Source organism: Gasterosteus aculeatus, chromosome 10, assembly GCF_964276395.1.
Source record: "Gasterosteus aculeatus chromosome 10, fGasAcu3.hap1.1, whole genome shotgun sequence".
In the NCBI taxonomy this organism is placed as follows: domain Eukaryota; kingdom Metazoa; phylum Chordata; class Actinopteri; order Perciformes; family Gasterosteidae; genus Gasterosteus; species Gasterosteus aculeatus.
The window spans coordinates 18,175,162-18,194,217 of NC_135697.1; the positions used below are offsets into that span (position 1 = coordinate 18,175,162).

At 48.2% G+C, this 19,056-nt stretch overlaps 1 protein-coding gene across 4 annotated transcripts in view; it reads left to right on the forward strand.

Moving 5' to 3' along the window:
• The window catches only part of LOC120826414 (glutamate receptor ionotropic, kainate 5), a 75,004-nt gene that overhangs the window by 40,366 nt on the left and 15,582 nt on the right, over nt 1-19,056 (forward strand). For 3 of the 4 annotated variants that reach the window (XM_040188676.2, XM_078081057.1, XM_078081056.1), the window contains exons 4-14: nt 3,071-3,229; nt 8,480-8,644; nt 10,443-10,540; nt 11,633-11,798; nt 12,069-12,247; nt 12,703-12,756; nt 13,554-13,736; nt 15,351-15,503; nt 17,174-17,278; nt 17,495-17,602; nt 17,690-17,893. In XM_040188676.2, the coding sequence (XP_040044610.2) occupies nt 3,071-3,229; nt 8,480-8,644; nt 10,443-10,540; nt 11,633-11,798; nt 12,069-12,247; nt 12,703-12,756; nt 13,554-13,736; nt 15,351-15,503; nt 17,174-17,278; nt 17,495-17,602; nt 17,690-17,893 (1,574 nt within the window). The remainder of the gene's footprint in view (nt 1-3,070; nt 3,230-8,479; nt 8,645-10,442; nt 10,541-11,632; nt 11,799-12,068; nt 12,248-12,702; nt 12,757-13,553; nt 13,737-15,350; nt 15,504-17,173; nt 17,279-17,494; nt 17,603-17,689; nt 17,894-19,056) is intronic. The other variant, XM_040188678.2, reaches the window with a different exon arrangement.

Consider the following 19,056-nt stretch of genomic DNA (forward strand, 5'->3'; position numbering starts at 1 on the left):
CTTCTGGGTGAGAAGAGGACGTGTTCTCCTGATGTTGTAGAGCGAGTATCTACATCTGGGTGTCCGAATGACATTTCATGACATTTGACTTTGTTCAGCGCTTCTTCTGGTTTGAATTCTGTGGTTATGAAATGTTTTGGTCAGATGGTTTAATATCTGCTCACATTCACTGAATCATGAAAACAAATCAGATTTTCATTTCATTCATTTTGCCTCCGTCTTCTTCTGTGTGTCGCCTCCCTGACTCCTCCTCTCCTCCCTGACTCCTCCTCTCCTCCCTGACTCCTCCTCTCATCTCCTCCCTGACTCCTCCTCTCCTCCCTGACTCCTCCTCTCCTCTCCTCCCTGGCTCCTCCTCTCCTCCCTGACTCCTCCTCTCCTCCCTAACTCCTCCTCTCCTCTGCTCCCTGACTCCTCCTCTCCTCTCCTCCTTGACTCCTCCTCTCCTCCCTGACTCCTCCTCTCCTCTCCTCCCTGACTCCTCCTCTCCTCCTTGTCCTCTGTCCTTGTCCTCTGTCCTCTGTCCTTGTCCTCTGTCCTCGTCAAGTCAGATATGATTTGTGTTTGATATTAGTGTCTCTTTACACGCCTGGACGTTTGTGTCCACAATGACGCACAACAAAAATGTGCATTGTTTGATTTGTGTGGGAAAAGCAGCTCAGCGTGTTCATCAGTGTGCGAGTCAACGTTTGTCTTCTTCTTCTTAAAGATCGGGAGCTTTATCCCATTTAATCCATTTGACATGTTGAGGGATGTCTGACTGCAGCGTATTAGATGAACAGTTTGTGAACGTATGAACTGTAACTGAGAACCAATGAGAAGCCGCCTCTCATCCCCCGTTGAGTTAAACCAGTTAAAAGACACTCATTTACTTCCACCTTTATCACGGAGATCCGGTACGTCGGCCCGCTTTGTTTCATGTGATCACATCCTACCGTTCACCACATCATCAACAACCACATATGAAATGATTATGCAGACGACAAACACAGTCAGATGAAGATCACAGTTGAGACTGAAGTTCCAGGTTGCTGATGGACGTAGAGACTGACTGACAGTAGAAGGGTCTCTTCTATGATCTCTAGGTGCATGTTGGGAAGTTCATCGTGGACACACGTCAGAGAAAAGGGTCCCTGATGTCCTTGGCCAGTGGACGTCTCACTTATGATGTGCATTCATGGACCGGCCAACGTGTCAGTAAACAGGCTCTGGGGAAAGTCCTGTCCGGCGTCACACGTGTACGTCCATGACGTAGCACCATCAGGTGATACCTGCAGCTCATCAGCTCATCAGCACGATTTCTCCGCCCACAATGTCGCTCATTGGGATTTAAACGCACACTTTGCAACTCCGTCTCTCGTTCCATCCTGGGTGAGCCGAAGTCAAACCAGCCAAAACGGAGGGGATGTGTTATCATCAGTGGGGAGGTGCGTGACCCTTGTTGTCCAGCGTCTGGCTGATGAGGGAAGGAACCCGTGTTCTGGTTTACCTGCTTTTAAGGGGCTCTGAAAAAAGGAGGCGCAGTATAATGGACACACTGCAGAATACATAATTAGGCACTTTATGCATCCGCTGCAACCTTCCCGTTGACCCTCCCCTCAATGCTCACATGCACGATTGGACCTTTTCTGTTCCCACGACAGGAAGTCTGCGCTTTCACCTCAGTGCGGCTTGTTTGTACCTCGCGCGTTCTCCCCGTGTCTGCGTGTTCTCCCTCCCCGTGTCTGCGCGTTCTCCCCGTGTCTGCGCGTTCTCCCCGTGTCTGCGCGTTATCCCTCCCCGTGTCTGCGCGTTCTCCCCGTGTCTGCGCGTTCTCCCCGTGTGTGCGCGTTATCCCTCCCCGTGTGTGCGCGTTATCCCTCCCCGTGTCTGCGCGTTCTCCCCGTGTCTGCGCGTTCTCCCCATGTGTGCGCGTTCTCCCTCCCCGTGTCTGCGCGTTCTCCCCGTGTCTGCGCGTTCTCCCCATGTGTGCGCGTTCTCCCTCCCCGTGTCTGCATGTTCTCCCCGTGTCTGCGTGGGTTCTCTCCGGGTTCTCCGGCTTCCTCCCACAGTCCAGAGACCTGCTCTGGGGATCAGGTCGGTTGGGGACTAAATGGCCTGTAGGTGTGTGAGTGTCCCGGTGAAAGGTCAAACTTTGACCTTCCCAGTAGACAGAAGACGAGGGGAGTCTGTTTGCTGCTCTTCAGGAGGACAAACAAATAAATATGTGAACCTTTTATCCCCCAGTGGTTTTCTTAATGAAAACTAAAGCCATGAGTACATGTGAACAGTTGCTCCTCAGCTTCTCATCTCCAAACTCATTGAAGATGAAAGATGAAGATGTAAATGTTCATTGCGGATAAAGTGGAACTCGGAGCTCCGCCCCTCTCGCTGTGAGTGGCTCCGCCCACTCTGATGGCTCTGAGCCTCCTGCAGGAAAAAGCCCGATTGATTGTTTCTCAGCATCACGTCTCCTTCTGTCCGACTTCCTGTCACTCACAGCGTCTTTTCTTTTTAATTCTTGTGTCTGTTGTGATTCTGCCTCAGACGTTTGCTTCAGTCCTTTTGTGTCCTCGTCCAACTACTTGTTCAATGGACTCAAATCATTCAGTTTGGTTTAAAAGCAACAGTCAGTTTGCACTCATTTAGATTAACATTCAGACCACACACACACACACACACACACACACACACACACACACACACACACACACACACACACACACACACACACACACACACACACAAGCTACTGACTAAATGTCCCTCTGGTCGGATCCACTCGGCACATTTGGACTGGTTCTGGTCTCTCAGATTCTCTCTGAGTCTCTCAGTCTTTGCTCTTCTGTCTTCATCTCTGGTCCGTCCTCGTCCCCAGCTCGTCCCTCAGGGTCTCTAATCTCCACGTGCAAACGGAGGCGTCGCCCCCCGGGGGTCCGTAGAGAGAATGCAGTCTGCTCGTGTGTTTGTGAAGCAGCTGAATCAAATGTTGGTCATTGCACTCACAGGTTGTAATAATGCTGATAAAGCTGATAGAAAGTGATCAGCTGTGCATCGCCGCGTGACAGTAAGACCTCCTCCTGTCCTGCAGGGGGCGCTGCAGGCAGCCAGCAGACCGTTCTCCATGAGGAGCAGTGGAAGATGCCGGCTCTGCCAGCACTGCTGCTGTGGATTCACGTGGCCGTCCCGCTGCTGACCGTGGCCCCGCCCTCCCTGGGCCAGACCAGCGTCCTCTCCGCCGTCCGCATGGGTGAGTACCGGCACCGGGTGCAGGTTTGGATCCTGGAGTCCGGCGGCCTTTAGAACCGTTTGTGTTCAAGGTAAGATTGGAGGGTCCTGCTAACGGGAGGACTCCTACTGGAGACCGCTGGTCCCCAAACAAAGCGGGCGCACATTGGACTGGACCTGATTGGACCTCATTCATCCTCACGTGATACGCGATGGGGGCTGGAGGGAGTCGACTAAAAACTCCCTGTTCTGGATTCAAAACTTAATTGCAACTCTTTTTGAGGAAAAACCTGATTTGAACTCATGGTCTCGACCTTTAATCTGATGTTTGCCGTTTAGAACTTGATGGAACTCGTTGGTCTAAAACCCGGTTGGGACTCATTGGTCACGACTCTGTGGGACCCGCCGGTCTTGACTTGATTAGAACCTCATAACCAAGCAGGGGTCCAACTCGGGACTCTTTAGTCCACCGATCTGGCCGATCACAGCCAGGGAAAGGTCCTAAAGAGAAGGTAAATATATTCTCTCCATGAATGAAAACACACACACATAAACATAAAGACACCCACTCTTCCTCTTCCTCCTCCTCTTCCTCTTGCTTTGGTACACTCAGACTCCCCCCGGGATTGACGGCTGAGGCCCGAGCGCCACTCTGCCATCAGCTGAATGAAAGCAGGGACTTAACATTGGAAGTAAAAGTTCTGTGATGATGTGTTTTTATTCCCCGTCGCTTCTGTCACGCAGACCATGTGACCCGACTTACCTGCCGGCTGCCATGGCAACCGGTGGGCCTGGTGATGGATACTGGGCCACCTTTCACTACTCAATTACCAACAGCTGACTGCTCCACACACACACACACGCACACGCACACGCACACACACACACGCACACACACACGCACACACACTGTGTGTGATGAGTCCCGGTGAAAGGTCAAACTTTGACCTTCCCAGTAGACAGAAGACGAGGGGAGTCTGTTTGCTGCTCTTCAGGAGGACAAACAAATAAATATGTGAACCTTTTATCCCCCAGTGGTTTTCTTAATGAAAACTAAAGCCATGAGCACATGTGAACAGTTGCTCCTCAGCTTCTCATCTCCAAACTCATTGAAGATGAAAGATGAAGATGTAAATATTCATTGCGGGTCAAAGCGAGGAACTCTTTCCTGCGGCGGATGAATCCACATTTGGTGATCCAGTGATTTGGTGAAGATATTTTACAGGAAGGTTTTCAGGGTTATTTGTTGTAAACGTCCTTTTGTGTGCGTTTGTTTGGGTTCAGAAGCTCCTGAACGTTTCCTTCACCGACCCGCTCGGCTCCAAACACATCCTCGCTTCTGTCATCAAAGCGCGGCGGTGACGGACTTGCAGCCGTCTGAGGCCTCGGTGCCCAGCGGCGGGACCCCGACGATCCCCCCGTTTACCGGCACCGCCTGGCCGCCGAGCTCGGAACCACGACGACAAACCAACAACAGTTGTGTTTACAGAGATGTGATTCAGGACCGTCGTTGTTCCTCTAAACCAAACACTTCACACGAGCAGCAGTCAGACCCCGAAGCAGGAAGAGCTCGGCTGCAGGTTTCAGTCACGTACGTGTGACAAGCAGATTAACCTCCGTCACGCTGAGAAGCGACCCGGATGAGATCAGACTCCAGTTAGAGCCTCTATTGTTATTTACTGTTATTGTCTCCGGGCGTAACCACAAAGTGTAGAGAGACGCTGATGCCAGTGGAGACGAGAACGATGACGAGTCCCTCAGTCATCAGTTTGAGTCAAAGTCTGAACTAACAATCGAAGTAAGGAAAACAAAAATATACATATAAAACTATATATATATAGTTATATTATTAGATATAGTTATATAAATAGTTATATATATAGTTATATATTTATATATATAGTTATAGTTATATATAGTTATATATTTATATATATAGTTATAGTTATATAGTTATATTTTTATATATAGCTATAGTTATATAGTTATATAAATTGTTATATATATAGTTATATATTTATATATATAGTTATAGTTATATATTTATATTTATATATAAAGTTATATAAATAGTTATATATATAGTTATATATGTATATATATAGTTATAGTTATATATATAGTTATAGTTATATATTTATATATATAGTTATAGTTATATAGTTATATTTTTATATATAGTTATAGTTATATGAATAGTTATATATATAGTTATATATTTATATATATAGTTATAGTTATATAGTTATATTTTTATATATAGTTATAGTTATATGAATAGTTATATATATAGTTATATATTTATATATATAGTTATAGTTATATAGTTATATTTTTATATATAGCTATAGTTATATAGTTATATAAATTGTTATATATATAGTTATAGTTATATATTTATATTTATATATAAAGTTATAGTTATATATCCCTGAGGGGAACCTTATCGTAGGCAACAGTTGGGAATGAAGAAGGATGACACCCTTAAGGTCACACAAGGAGCGCGTTATGGAAGCTTTCCTCATCACATTGGTTTAACATGTCATCCCCGTAATCGCCGACAGGCGTAACGGTATTTAACCGTCTTTTCTTGAACATGAATGAGTATTTTAATCTCTTTTTTTCTGTTCCGGTTATTTATTCCACCCTGTTCTTTGGCGTCTAGAATGAAAGCAGCCCAACATAAATATCAGGTGCATTAATGTGGAAGTGATTGTTTAAGTATTCAGCATCATGCGTGTCCTTCAGCGCCCCACGAGTCATCCGTCACTGCTAAGTCGTTAGCTCATCAGTGAGCGTAAGCGGAGAGCCGGCGTGTCACCACAGGGGGTCCGCCACATCAATCCTCTGCAAAAGGGATTCAGATGTGTTCTAATTCTGGCCTGCAGTCACTTTGTAAGCGAACATGTCACTTTTTATTTGAAAGGGCCAGTGTCTCATTTTGCGGGAAAAGACAAACGGAATTTAAATCTTTGTCAGGTTTGTTGCGACCTCTAAAGCCACTGGCTGCAAGCCAAAGGTCAAACACATCGCAGCACACAACCAATGAATTATGAGGTAAGAAAAGGATCTGGAGAGAAGCAGAGAAGAACCTGGGAAAACAAACCCTCCATTGGCCCCGAGCTTTTATTGTGAAAGACCTCTGAGAAAAGCGCCACTTCCACATCTCTGCTAAACACCCCGAATATAACACAGGCCTTGTCTACATTACATCACATTACATCACATGACATCACATCACATGTCATTTATCTGACGCTTTTATCCAAAGCGACTTACAATAAGAACATTTCAACCATAAGGACACAAACTCAGAAGAACAAGAAACAAGAAAGTGCAATTTCTTGCTGTAGATAAGAACCATCATAAGTCCAATGTAAGTGCTGCAGTTAGTTAGTGTGTTAGTGGAGGTAGAGTCTGAAGAGGTGTGTCTTTAGTCTGAAGATGTGAAGGCTCTCTGTGGTCCTGATGTCTTCAGAGACCTCCTTCCACCATTTAGGAGCAGGACAGCAAAGAGTGGAGATCTAGTGGAGTGTTTTGCTCTCAGTGAGGAGGAACACCATCACAGGATGGTGGTGTCAGTGATGTCGGAGTCAGGGAGAGTCGGCTGTTGACGTCACGCCGAGGTTCCTGCAGTCAAAGTGGACGTTAACACGGAGTCTCAAAGTTAACAGTCGGGTCCCGTGAAGGAGAATCTTTCCCAGAAAGAGAAGTTTAATCATGTCGGGTTTGATTTTCAGAAAGTGGGCGGATCCACTGAGATGTCAGTCAGACAGGCAGAGATTTAATCTAAAAAATCAACAATATGAATATTTCACTGCGTGGGATGAATAAAGCGCATCATGTGATTCAACCGACCAATCAGAAACAGGGACAGCAGGAAACACAAGTTTCATCTTGTTCATCATAATTTTCCCCATAAATGCTGTTTCAAGAAACAAAGACAAACAAACAACGTTGCATTAATGTCCAATAGCGGCCATTGGTCCAACCAATCAGTGGTCCGATGTCCACCTCTGTCGTCTGTGTGTTGATACAATGTAAATACAGTGTTCATTTTACCAGCTAAAGTCATTTAAATCAGAATGAACACATGTGGCTCCACGTTCATAAATAACTGAAGAGACAGGATTGTTTACGTGTTGAAATGATCATATCGGGGTGTGTAAACGTTTTACGTGGCACGCGACTCCTTTATAGTGACGCTCTGTCCCCAGACTGACTGGCTCTGAGAACTCACAGGTAATTCTCCGAGGAAGACTCTTTATCTTCATCGCCCCTCACCTGCGCGCCTCCTGCTCCGCATCTCAGAGGATAAATAATATGTTTCCCTACAGACGGCCTGCGTTATGGAACATGCAAAGCGTGGAGCGACTTTCAATGGTCACGAAGAGGACGCCATGTTCCTGTGAGCTGTGGGGCAACGCTAAGCAGAGCAATCGATCCATGTTTGTTTTAACCATTAAACTGACGAGGAACACCGAGGACGTGGATCCGTCTCCGTCCCCACTTATCGCTGCTCACCTGCTGTGTCCTCCTGTGCTGACACCACACAGGTGGGCGAGACGGCGGGGGGCGGAGTCACACGCACGCACAATGGGCGCCCCCCCCCCCCGCATGGAGCAGAAAGCACTGCGATGCCTCAGTTTATCTCTCTGAACAGCTGGTCCACCCTCTGGAGAGCAGGACCGTACCATCCATCTACAGAGGGAGAACCCATTCAGAACCACGCTCACCCATCCAGGAAGTAGTCACGACCAGCGTCACAACGTGTCCTTCCCTGATTGGTCACGGCCCGATCACATGACCCCTCCGGAAGAGAGGGAACATGATAAATCGTGACCCGATTATCTGTCGCAATGACCCTGAATCCTGAATCCCATTTCCTGTGTTGTCGTCCGTCCTAAACGAAGTCACCTTTAGATGGCGACTGAGGGGACGGATGAGTGTCTCTGGGAGGAGGAGGTGCATATTAGTGCTGCTAATGCTCCAGCAACCAGTCTTAAATCCTTCCTGCTAATAACTACTGAAACAAGGGGCAAATATGAAGAGTCAGATACGAGCCAGGATGAAAACTCAGCGTTTGCTGGAGATGGTTTAATCCAAAGGAATGAACCATTTTGAAAAGAATGAGACATTTAATCAGTTCATGTGATGTTATAAACACTGTAATTATTTTAAATCTTTAAATCAAACTTGAAGCGAAACCCCTTCTTGCTTTCTCACGCTGCTCCTCCCCCCTCTTCCCCCCTCCTCCCCCCTCTCCCTCAAGCGGCCATTCTAGACGACCAGTCAGCCTGCGGCCGTGGCGAGCGACTGGCGCTGGGTCTGGCGAGGGAGAACATCAACAGCCTGATGGAGGGCTCCTCCCGGGCGAGGGTGGAGGTGGACGTCTACGAGCTGCTGAAGGACTCCCACTACGACACCACTGATACCAGTAGGTGTTGATGAATGAGTGACAATATAACGGCCTTTGTTAGACGATATCATCATATAATCATCATCATAACGAACAATTTCATCTATTTTCTCTGTAGTGACCAGCAGGGGGCGACTCCTCTGCTCCCATAGACGTCTATGAGGAAATGACTCTACTTCTCTGTAGTGACCAGCAGGGGGCGACTCCTCTGCTCCCATAGACGTCTATGAGGAAATGACTCTACTTCTCTGTAGTGACCAGCAGGGGGCGACTCCTCTGCTCCCATAGACGTCTATGAGGAAATGACTCTACTTCTCTGTAGTGACCAGCAGGGGGCGACTCCTCTGCTCCCATAGACGTCTATGAGGAAATGACTCTACTTCTCTGTAGTGACCAGCAGGGGGCGACTCCTCTGCTCCCATAGACGTCTATGAGGAAATGACTCTACTTCTCTGTAGTGACCAGCAGGGGGCGACTCCTCTGCTCCCATAGACGTCTATGAGGAAATGACTCTGCTTCTCTGTAGTGACCAGCAGGGGGCGACTCCTCTGCTCCCATAGACGTCTATGAGGAAATGACTCTACTTCTCTGTAGTGACCAGCAGGGGGCGACTCCTCTGCTCCCATAGACGTCTATGAGGAAATGACTCTACTTCTCTGTAGTGACCAGCAGGGGGCGACTCCTCTGCTCCCATAGACGTCTATGAGGAAATGACTCTACTTCTCTGTAGTGACCAGCAGGGGGCGACTCCTCTGCTCCCATAGACGTCTATGAGGAAATGACTCTACTTCTCTGTAGTGACCAGCAGGGGGCGACTCCTCTGCTCCCATAGACGTCTATGAGGAAATGACTCTACTTCTCTCTGGATTTATTCCCTCAGTAAACGTTGTAAACATGGGTTTATGGTCTCAGTTTCACGTCTTCTTCAACACATCATGATGTTCATCTAGTGAATTCTGGTCCTTAATGGTCCTCTTAAGACTTAATGGCCTCAAAGTCCAGAAACCAAAGGGTGACGTTAAAGTGTTTTCATCCACTTCCAAACCTGTAAAACTGTAAAAAATAAAAATGAATAATTAAATACATTTACATTATAATATTTCACAGCAATAAAATCACCTTAAAGGCGCCATTTAACCAGCCAAGCAAAGCAAAGGTTTTTAACGCGCTTCTACATGTTGGGATTTGCGTCTTTCTTTCAGAGAACAATATGAAACGCACACAACAAGCTGCTGACTGGGCAGCGGGTATCGTGTCCTCTGAGGACAACGAGAGACAGAATAACAAGTCGACACACTGGACCCAATTCCTTCTCTTTAATCATTCAATTAGAGCCGTGCACAAATAAGTAATGCAGCAGTATTTGCTGGGTTTGTTTGAGGTGGTTTGCAGACGGTCTCCAGCTCGCACCACGAACAAAAATATATGACCTTCACTTTAAAGTGCTTGCAAACAATATTTTATCATTTCATCATTTTAATCATCAAATGATACGACGGCGATTTATGCTTTTGGTTGATTTTTAAAAAAAATACATTATATATAAATATAATTAGGTCATTGGGTCGCTTTCAGAATAAGAGTCGACTTCCTGCGCTTGAGACCAGGTGGTGAACCAAGTGGAGCGTTTAGCGGCGGAAGGGAGGAGGTGGTGGAGACCCAAACGCTGCAAGAGAGAGAAAATACACAAACATGAATTAAAATGTTGTAGGAAATTATATCTGTTTGATGTGTTCAGTGATTGTTTCCCCAGAATAGCAAAAAACACATTTTGAAAAAGGAATTATTATTAAATGTGTCGTTTTTCCTCTCTCAGTGTGTCAGATCCTCCCGAAGGGTATCGTCTCTGTGATTGGCCCCGCCTCCAGCCCCGCCTCCGGCTCCACCATCAGTCACATCTGTGGGGAAAAAGAGGTGAGTCCCACCCGGCTCCTCGTTGGACACCTCGGTTCTTCTTCAGTCCGTCTCCGTCTTCCTTCGTCTCGTCTCGGGGACGTTGTTGGGTTTAGAACATAAGCTCCACATATGAGCGCGTGAAGCTGTGCGGGTCGGACCTCGGGCTGAGAAGCAGATGATGACGCGTGATGATAACGTGTGTCACACTCGCTGGCGTACAGAAGCGCACAAGGAGACCAGGAGACCATCAGAGCCTGAAGCAAAGGAAACGGACCCGAAGGGGCCTCGGCCTCCCGGGCCGGGTATCGATCCGATCACCTCTGGACCACCGAGACACACAGATGTCCTCACGCAGGCTGGAAGCTAAGAACCATTACCGATACACCAATATTTATTCTACACAATTTGAGCCGATTGTTACTTCATTTTAATATTTATTTAACCTTTCGTTCGCTCACAAAGCCGACAGCACATTGAAGCACAAATAAAATACTTCAGAACAGGAAAGATTAGTGACATCAAATTGCATCAGCCAAGAAATTAACATTATGGTGACAATCCGTTATTAGATGGTCTAATTAATAATTCAAAGAAAAGTTCATGAAAATAACAAAACAACAAAACCAAACGTTCATTCATGCTTCGCAGAGGAGGAACCACATTCATTCGAGCTTCTGAAGTAAAATCCTCAAAATGTCTCCAGGTGCTTTTTCCCCTCTTGAAAAGCTTCATGAATCCTCTGATACGAATGTTTCATTCAGAGGTGAACACAACTCTCCTGGAAGCCTTTTCGATCTCTGTCCGTCTGCGCTTTGCTCCCACTTCACATATTCTTTGTGAAAGTGAACAAAGACTCGATGATCAGCGACGACAGACTGATTAAATCTTTTCTGTTATCTGAGCGTGAGGAGGTAAAGGAGGCTGTGAGCTCTGATGAAAACATCTGCTTCCTCCCTTTTCAATCCTTCAATTTATTTATTTCATTTCCTTTTCTTCTCGTTTTGGTTTTACTCCCATTTCCTCTCCTTCATTCCTTTGTGTCCATCCAACGAGAGAAGCCCTGGAACCCACATGTATGACTCCTCTTCCTCTTCCTCTTCCTCCCCTCAGATCCCTCACGTGAAGATCGGCCCGGAGGAAACGCCGAAGCTGCCGTACCTTCGCTTCGCATCGGTGACCCTTTACCCGAGCAACGAGGACCTGAGCCTGGCCGTCGGCTCCATCCTGCGCTCCTTCGGCTTCCCCACGGCCAGCCTGCTGTGCGCCAAGGCAGAGTGTGCGTCTGTGTGTGTCTGTGTGCGTCTGTGTGTGGTCATCTTATTATTATCACTTGATATTAGGAACATTTATCGGTTTCCCTTCGGCGAGTTGAAATCGAATGAAAATGTCTCACGGTGAAGAACTGAAACCGATGACTTTCATTCATTCATTCATTCATTCATTCTAACACGCCGACGGTGACGAACTCGCCGTATGGCGTCCCAACCGACCCCCACTGTCAATTGATCTGTGAGCTTCCTGATTCCTGACTCCTGTCCCCTTCTAGGTCTCCTGCGACTGGAGGAGCTGGTCCACCGCTTCCTCATCTCCAGGGACACGCTGTCGGTGCGGATGCTGGACGACAGCCTGGACCCCACCCCCCTGCTGAAGGAGATCCGCGACGACAAAGTGGCCACCATCATCATCGACGCCAACGCCTCCATCTCCTACCACATCCTCAGGAAGGTCAGGGGGTCAAAGGTTATCCAGCGATAGTCTCCGGGTTCAGCATCACTGAACCTCAGGGTTAGAAATCACCACGGTAACCACAGCATCGCTCGATGAGGTGAAGTTCACTTTGGTTCACTCCACTAGATGTCGGAGGAACTTTGACCTCCACCGCTCGTATTCAATAACAGCAGATTCTGGTAAATGATACAAAATATAATCATCATAAGCCTTTGATATCCGGGTACAGTTCACAAAATAAAAGCAGTATGAAGATAAACTCACAATAATATGTAATGTGTATACTGAGTACCTTCATTTCTGACCCGTAATACTCCACATGGTGCGGTGTAGCATTAGCATTAGCATTAGCATGACAGAGAGCAGGTAGAGGATGTAGGTCCGGTGCTTGAGGGAAGGTGTGAGGAGGAGCACTTCCTGTTTCAAGGTGCTTCCTCTCCTCTGACCTGCAGGCCAACGAGCTGGGGATGATGTCGGCCTTCTACAAGTACATCCTCACCACCATGGTAAGAGCTCCTGTCCACTCGTCCTCCATTACGCTGCACTCCTCTCCTCCTGGTCACAGAGGTACTCACCCCTCTGCCGTTCACTCCCCCCTCCTCTCGTCTGACACCTTCCATCTTCTTCTCCTTTACTGTCATTTCTTTCCTGCTCTTTCTGTTCTTTTCCTTCTTTTATTTACAACATGGAAACCACACGTTTTGTCTATTTAATATCAGCTCATGTTTTATACCTTGAAGGGTGTTTGTGGGTCACGTCACACATCTCCTCCCCAGCGTCTCCTGGTCTCCTCTCATCACAGATGCATGCTGGTCCGGCTGCTGTTTGTCATCATTATCATTCCTCTGTCGCGCCCTTGTCTCGGATAATAAAAGCGCCGGCGTGATGCGCACTTTAACGCCGCTCACAAGGGCGGAACCCTGGAGAGCGACCAGAAGCGAAACGCCCCCCCACCCCACCGGCCGCAGTGTGCTCGCCCTCGCTTTGACTTTGTGTCCAACGCGCTTTGCTGACTGAGACGGGACGAGGCGACATGGCGGCACGAGACCAAGCGTCCGTCTTTAAAGCTCCTGCAGCGATGTGCTGTGAGAAGATGATGACGATGATCATCATCACCACCATCATCATCATCACATGATTTGTTTCAGCGCTCGGTGAGGCTCCTCTTCAGGGACTAGCAGAAGTTCTCTGGAGGTCCCGGGTGTCCGTCCTTTGTGTCCTCACTCACTCTTCCTCCGTTTGCTGCTTCAACAAATCTCTGAATCACCGGAGACGTGACCCCCCCTCTCGTTGTCTCTCCCAGGACTTCCCTCTGCTGCGGCTGGAGGACGTGGTGGGCGACCAGTCCAACATCCTGGGCTTCTCCATGCTGAACGTCAGCCATCCCTTCTACCTGGAGTTCATCCGCAGCCTCAACCTGTCGTGGAAGGAGGGCTGCAACGTCAGTCCGTACCCGGGAGCGGCGGTAGGACACGCCCCTTCACATGTAAATAACATGAGTGTCACTCTGAGGGGGACGGACATTAACATCCACACCGGGTCTTCTCACCCTTCACCCATTTTACGGTTTACCAGAAAAAACGAATCTCTTCAGACCTTTTATTTAAATATGACTGGTGTCCTCACATTTATTAAAAAGCTCCAGATCATCAGTTGCTAAACTATCCTGGCGTTTAGTCGCCACATTGTTCTGATACAGCAAACAGAAGAACAGAACGCTGCAGGTGAGGGAACATCTCGTCTCCTCCCGCGTGATGAAAGGACCCGTCAACGTGGTCTTTGCATCGTCGGATACCAGCGAGGCGAAACCCGCGGCTTTAACAGACTTCACAGAGGGACGATGGTTGTCTCACCGGAGGCGTCGTCCCGCCGGGATTTGTTGCTCCTCTTTAATGTCTCGCGGCGCCCAGCGGAGCATCAATACGGCGGTTTGATTACAGCAGTTTATCATTGTGATGATTGTCAACACGCCTATTTAACAATAAATAAGAGCTCACACGTCTCCTGCTGCTCCGTCCGACAGACTCCAGTCGCCATGGTTACGGGCATCGCTGTCACCAGGTCTGAGCGATTTGAGTCCGGCTCGATGATTAAAACAAGCGCTTTGACCCATAAGGCATAAAAATGGTCATGAACAAACAAACTGCTGGCGTGTAAACGCAATAAAAGGTTTCTACGGGAGCCCAGAAAGGACAAAGCCAATCTGACTCATTTACGCTCCGAGCGCCAAATAAGAAAACGCTCCTTTAGAACACGAGGGATTCGGATTACAGACGGCAAAGCTCCATCAATCCATCCAACCACGACAACGGCCACGCGGACCGGATTCGCTTCCTCTGTTCCCACCTTCATCTGACCGCCATCAGTCCAGAACTTCAGCCAGGCCATGTGGACACAACCCCGATCCATCTTTCACCTCCTCCTGATCATATCCTATGGAAGCACTTCTCTGAACCCTCTGAGACGCTCTGGTACCAGATATTACCGCGGTGCGTCTGCTCAAGGGTTCTTCTTCTCTGTCTCCTCCCCGTCAATCAGTCGCTTTCCAAAACCGTAATTAGCTTTCGTCGCCATGAAACCATCAACTCCGTCTTTCCTCTTATCAGCCGTCAACAGATGGATGTCAGATCCCCCCGAGTGTCAGTTTGACTGACAACTGACCAAACTCTGATGGGCGGGCCGAGCGCTACGCGGCGCCGCCGATAGCTCGAGCGCTCCACCCACCCGTCCGGCCACAATCCGACATCCTCAAAGCCTCAAAGTCTTCAGCTTCGCTGTTTGTGTCTCCATGCTTGTATATGAGACAGCGACTGAGTCTCTAAAGAGGTGGTGGAGACCAAAGCAGCGCTGAAAGGAGAGTGAATCTGATGATAAGCTTCTGCCCTGCACCATGCTCTCCACCTCCATGATGCCCTCATAGAGAACCTGATCCCGTTTCTATCTGCTGTGGGCCTCTAGAGGAGTCCTCGCCAGCTTTCATCAGTCATGTGGCCGTCAACGAGGGACCTGAGTCACCTGCTGGTGGACTCACCTGAAGATGACTTTGGCTTTAGAAGACTCCTCGCGACTGGTTCATTGTATCGTTTTTCTTTTCTTGCAGCTGTCTTCGGCCCTGATGTTCGACGCGGTCCACGTGGTGGTGAGCGCCGTGCGGGAGCTGAACCGCAGTCAGGAGATCGGAGTGAAGCCGCTGAGCTGCTCGTCACCACTCATCTGGCAGCACGGAACCAGCCTCATGAACTACCTCCGTATGGTAAACATTCGATCAGACCTGAACATGCTGTGACCTGAACATGCTGTGACCTGAACATGCTGTGACCTGAACATGCTGTGACCTGAACATACTGTGACCTGAACATGCTGTGACCTGAACATGCTGTGACCTGAACATACTGTGACCTGAACATGCTGTGACCTGAACATGCTGTGACCTGAACATGCTGTGACCTGAACATACTGTGACCTGAACATGCTGTGACCTGAACATGCTGTGACCTGAACATACTGTGACCTGAACATACTGTGACCTGAACATGCTGTGACCTGAACATGCTGTGACCTGAACATGCTGTGACCTGAACATACTGTGACCTGAACATACTGTGACCTGAACATGCTGTGACCTGAACATGCTGTGACTGGAACATGCTGTGACCTGAACATACTGTGACCTGAACATACTGTGACCTGAACATGCTGTGACCTGAACATTCTGTGACCTGAACATGCTGTGACCTGAACATGCTGTGACCTGAACATGCTGTGACCTGAACATGCTGTGACCTGAACATGCTGTGACCTGAACATTCTGTGACCTGAACATGCTGTGACTGGAACATGCTGTGACCTGAACATACTGTGACCTGAACATACTGTGACCTGAACATGCTGTGACCTGAACATTCTGTGACCTGAACATACTGTGACCTGAACATGCTGTGACCTGAACATGCTGTGACCTGAACATGCTGTGACCTGAACATGCTGTGACCTGAACATTCTGTGACCTGAACATGCTGTGACCTGAACATGCTGTGACCTGAACATGCTGTGACCTGAACATGCTGTGACCTGAACATACTGTGACCTGAACATGCTGTGACCTGAACATGCTGTTGACAGGAAACACGGCGGCACTTTGTGTTGTGAATTCTTAACCTTAAAGCTTTTATCTGACCTGAGGAAACGGGTTGTCTGCAGGTACGGAAACCTGTAAAGCAGCTTGCTTTGGAATAATGAGGCCATCTCATGACCCTCTCACGCCACAGTCACATGTTCATCAGGACATCAGCTGGTTCTGGTTCAGTCGACCCGTTTTGTGGCCTTTGCTTCGGCCGGACTCACACACAAACTGCATCACATCACCTTTCAGTACATTTCTGCTCTAGTTTTCTTATCAACTCCTCTTCAACATTTCAGAATCAATAATCAATAATTGTCACATTTCAGCCGTCTGAGCTTCTACAAACATGAAACCTGATTTCAGCTACTGCTACGTTTTGCTTGTTGAAGGACGCGTCCCAGCAGCAGAGGACGGATGTCCAGCCATCATTTAGCGTGGGGCCGAGCAGCTCGATGCCTTACTGACGAGCTAGCTGCTAACGGCTAGCTCTGTGGCTACTGGGACACAAAGGGCCGTTGATGAGCAGCTTCTTCTGTTTGGAGTCTTTGGGTCTCGTTGGGGTTCACAGCTTCATTCTGCCACACGAGGTTCAATGCTGTGTTTCCTGGTTCCTTTCGGTCCTCTCACATCTTAATAATCTCCTCAGAGGTCGATTACTCACCGGTGTTGTGTGTTCTTTTTTATTCATAATCAATGAATAAATGAATTGGTGGCAACTCGATCAATGTTACAATGTTACATGAACTATTATCTGTGGAGCAGCTCTGCTAGCTGGCGTTTAATGGTCTCTGTCTGCTCAGGTGGAGTACGACGGTATGACGGGTCACATCGAGTTCAACAGCAAAGGCCAGAGGACCAATTACACCCTGAAGATCCTGGAGAAGCACCCAGGGGGCCATAAAGAGGTCAGAGGTCAAGTCGAGATGTTGAGTTAACATTTGGCGGCAGAGCCAGAACGTGGAGGACACACGATGTTCCTGATGTTTCTCTGCAGAGTGAATAAATAAAACGAATGAATGCTGAGGTTCACTGCTGGTCGGCAGGTTTTAGATCCACCCTTTGCTCTTCTTCCTCTGCTCCTCACCTCCACTAACTCCCCCTCCCTCCCCCTGCATGCACAGATTGGTACCTGGTACTCCAACAACACGTTGGTCATGAACGCCACCTCCCTGGACCTCAACGCGTCAGAGACGCTGGCCAACAAGACGCTGGTCGTCACCACCATCCTGGTAGTTTGGCACAAGTGGAAGTGAAGATATGTAAAGATGTGTGTGTCGCTCCCCCTTTGGTGTGTGATGTCACTTCCCTTCGCACAGGAAAGCCCGTATGTGATGCGTAAGCTCAACTACCAGCAGCTGGGCGGTAACGAGCGCTACGAGGGCTTCTGCGTGGACATGCTGAGGGAGCTGTCCCACATCCTCAGGTTCTCCTTCACCATCAAGCTGGTGGACGACAGGGTGTACGGAGCCCCCGAACCCAACGGCAGCTGGACCGGGATGGTGGGCGAGCTGATCAACCGGGTGAGTGGGGGAGGAGGAAGAAGGGGGGAGGTTTGTTGTGATAATAAGACGATGTGGAGCTGCGAGACGTTGCGTGTAGTCCACACCCACCAGCAGCACGTGTGACGGAGCTTTGGCTGGTTGTGTTGTTGTGATTGTGTTATGAAACCAGGCGTATTGAGCACCTCACCTCTAGTCTTCCATTCAACAAGAAGGATTTCAGTGGATGTTTATGGATTCGCATAAACATCCATAAGCTTTAATCAGTCGCATTTAGGAAAAGACGCTGAGGAACGTGTCCTCAGCAGCGCAGAAGAACACGTAGCATGTAGAGGAATATTCCTGAGGCGGAAGCTTCAGGCTTCACTTTGTGTGTCTGATGAAAGTCACATCAGATCGACCAGCGTCGACTCGTTAATCAATTAAGAGTTCATTAAGGAGCAGGAGGTGTCTCGGGTCCACATAAACGTTCCGCCGTGGATCTTCTCTGTGGACTTTAAACTTAATGAGATCATCTCCCTCTGCCGTGTTTACCCAGCGAGGTCAAACCGGCTGCTTTCTCTTTCACAGAGGTCATGTGCTTTTATTATAATAACGCTGGAGTTCAGAAACGTCTCCTTGCAGCTCCTGGAATCATCAACCACAACCACATATTTGACTTTTCACTACAAAACGTCTTTGAGAGACACGTTTTTGGTTACACTCGTTATTACATGTTATAGTTCATAATAAGATGTCATTTAATAATGCGCGTCAATCATTGCTGCTTGGTACGAAGGGAGGAACGTCACAACCTGCTGCAGTACGATGAGAGGTTTTCTGAAAGGAGGCTGGAATGTGCAGATCTTTGTGGAAATGACCTGATGTCATCAGGCTCCTCTGCTCATAAACTGCACTGAAATCTGCACAATAAACCGTGATGTGCAAAGCGTAGATTACAGCGACGGGGCCATGAGGACCTTCATGATTTACCTCCCGGAGCTCCACCAGCAGGAGCTCCCACCTGTTAGTGTCCTCAGAGCCGCACGGTAACAGCTCACCCTTAACAGCAAGAAATCAATATTCCATCAACGGGCCTCAGAAGACAACGGTTCCGCCGGCTTTGATTGACGGAACCTGTTTGTGGGAATGAAGAAGCTGCACAGAGAACATGTCCTGCAGAGACACGAGCACACGTTCATCAA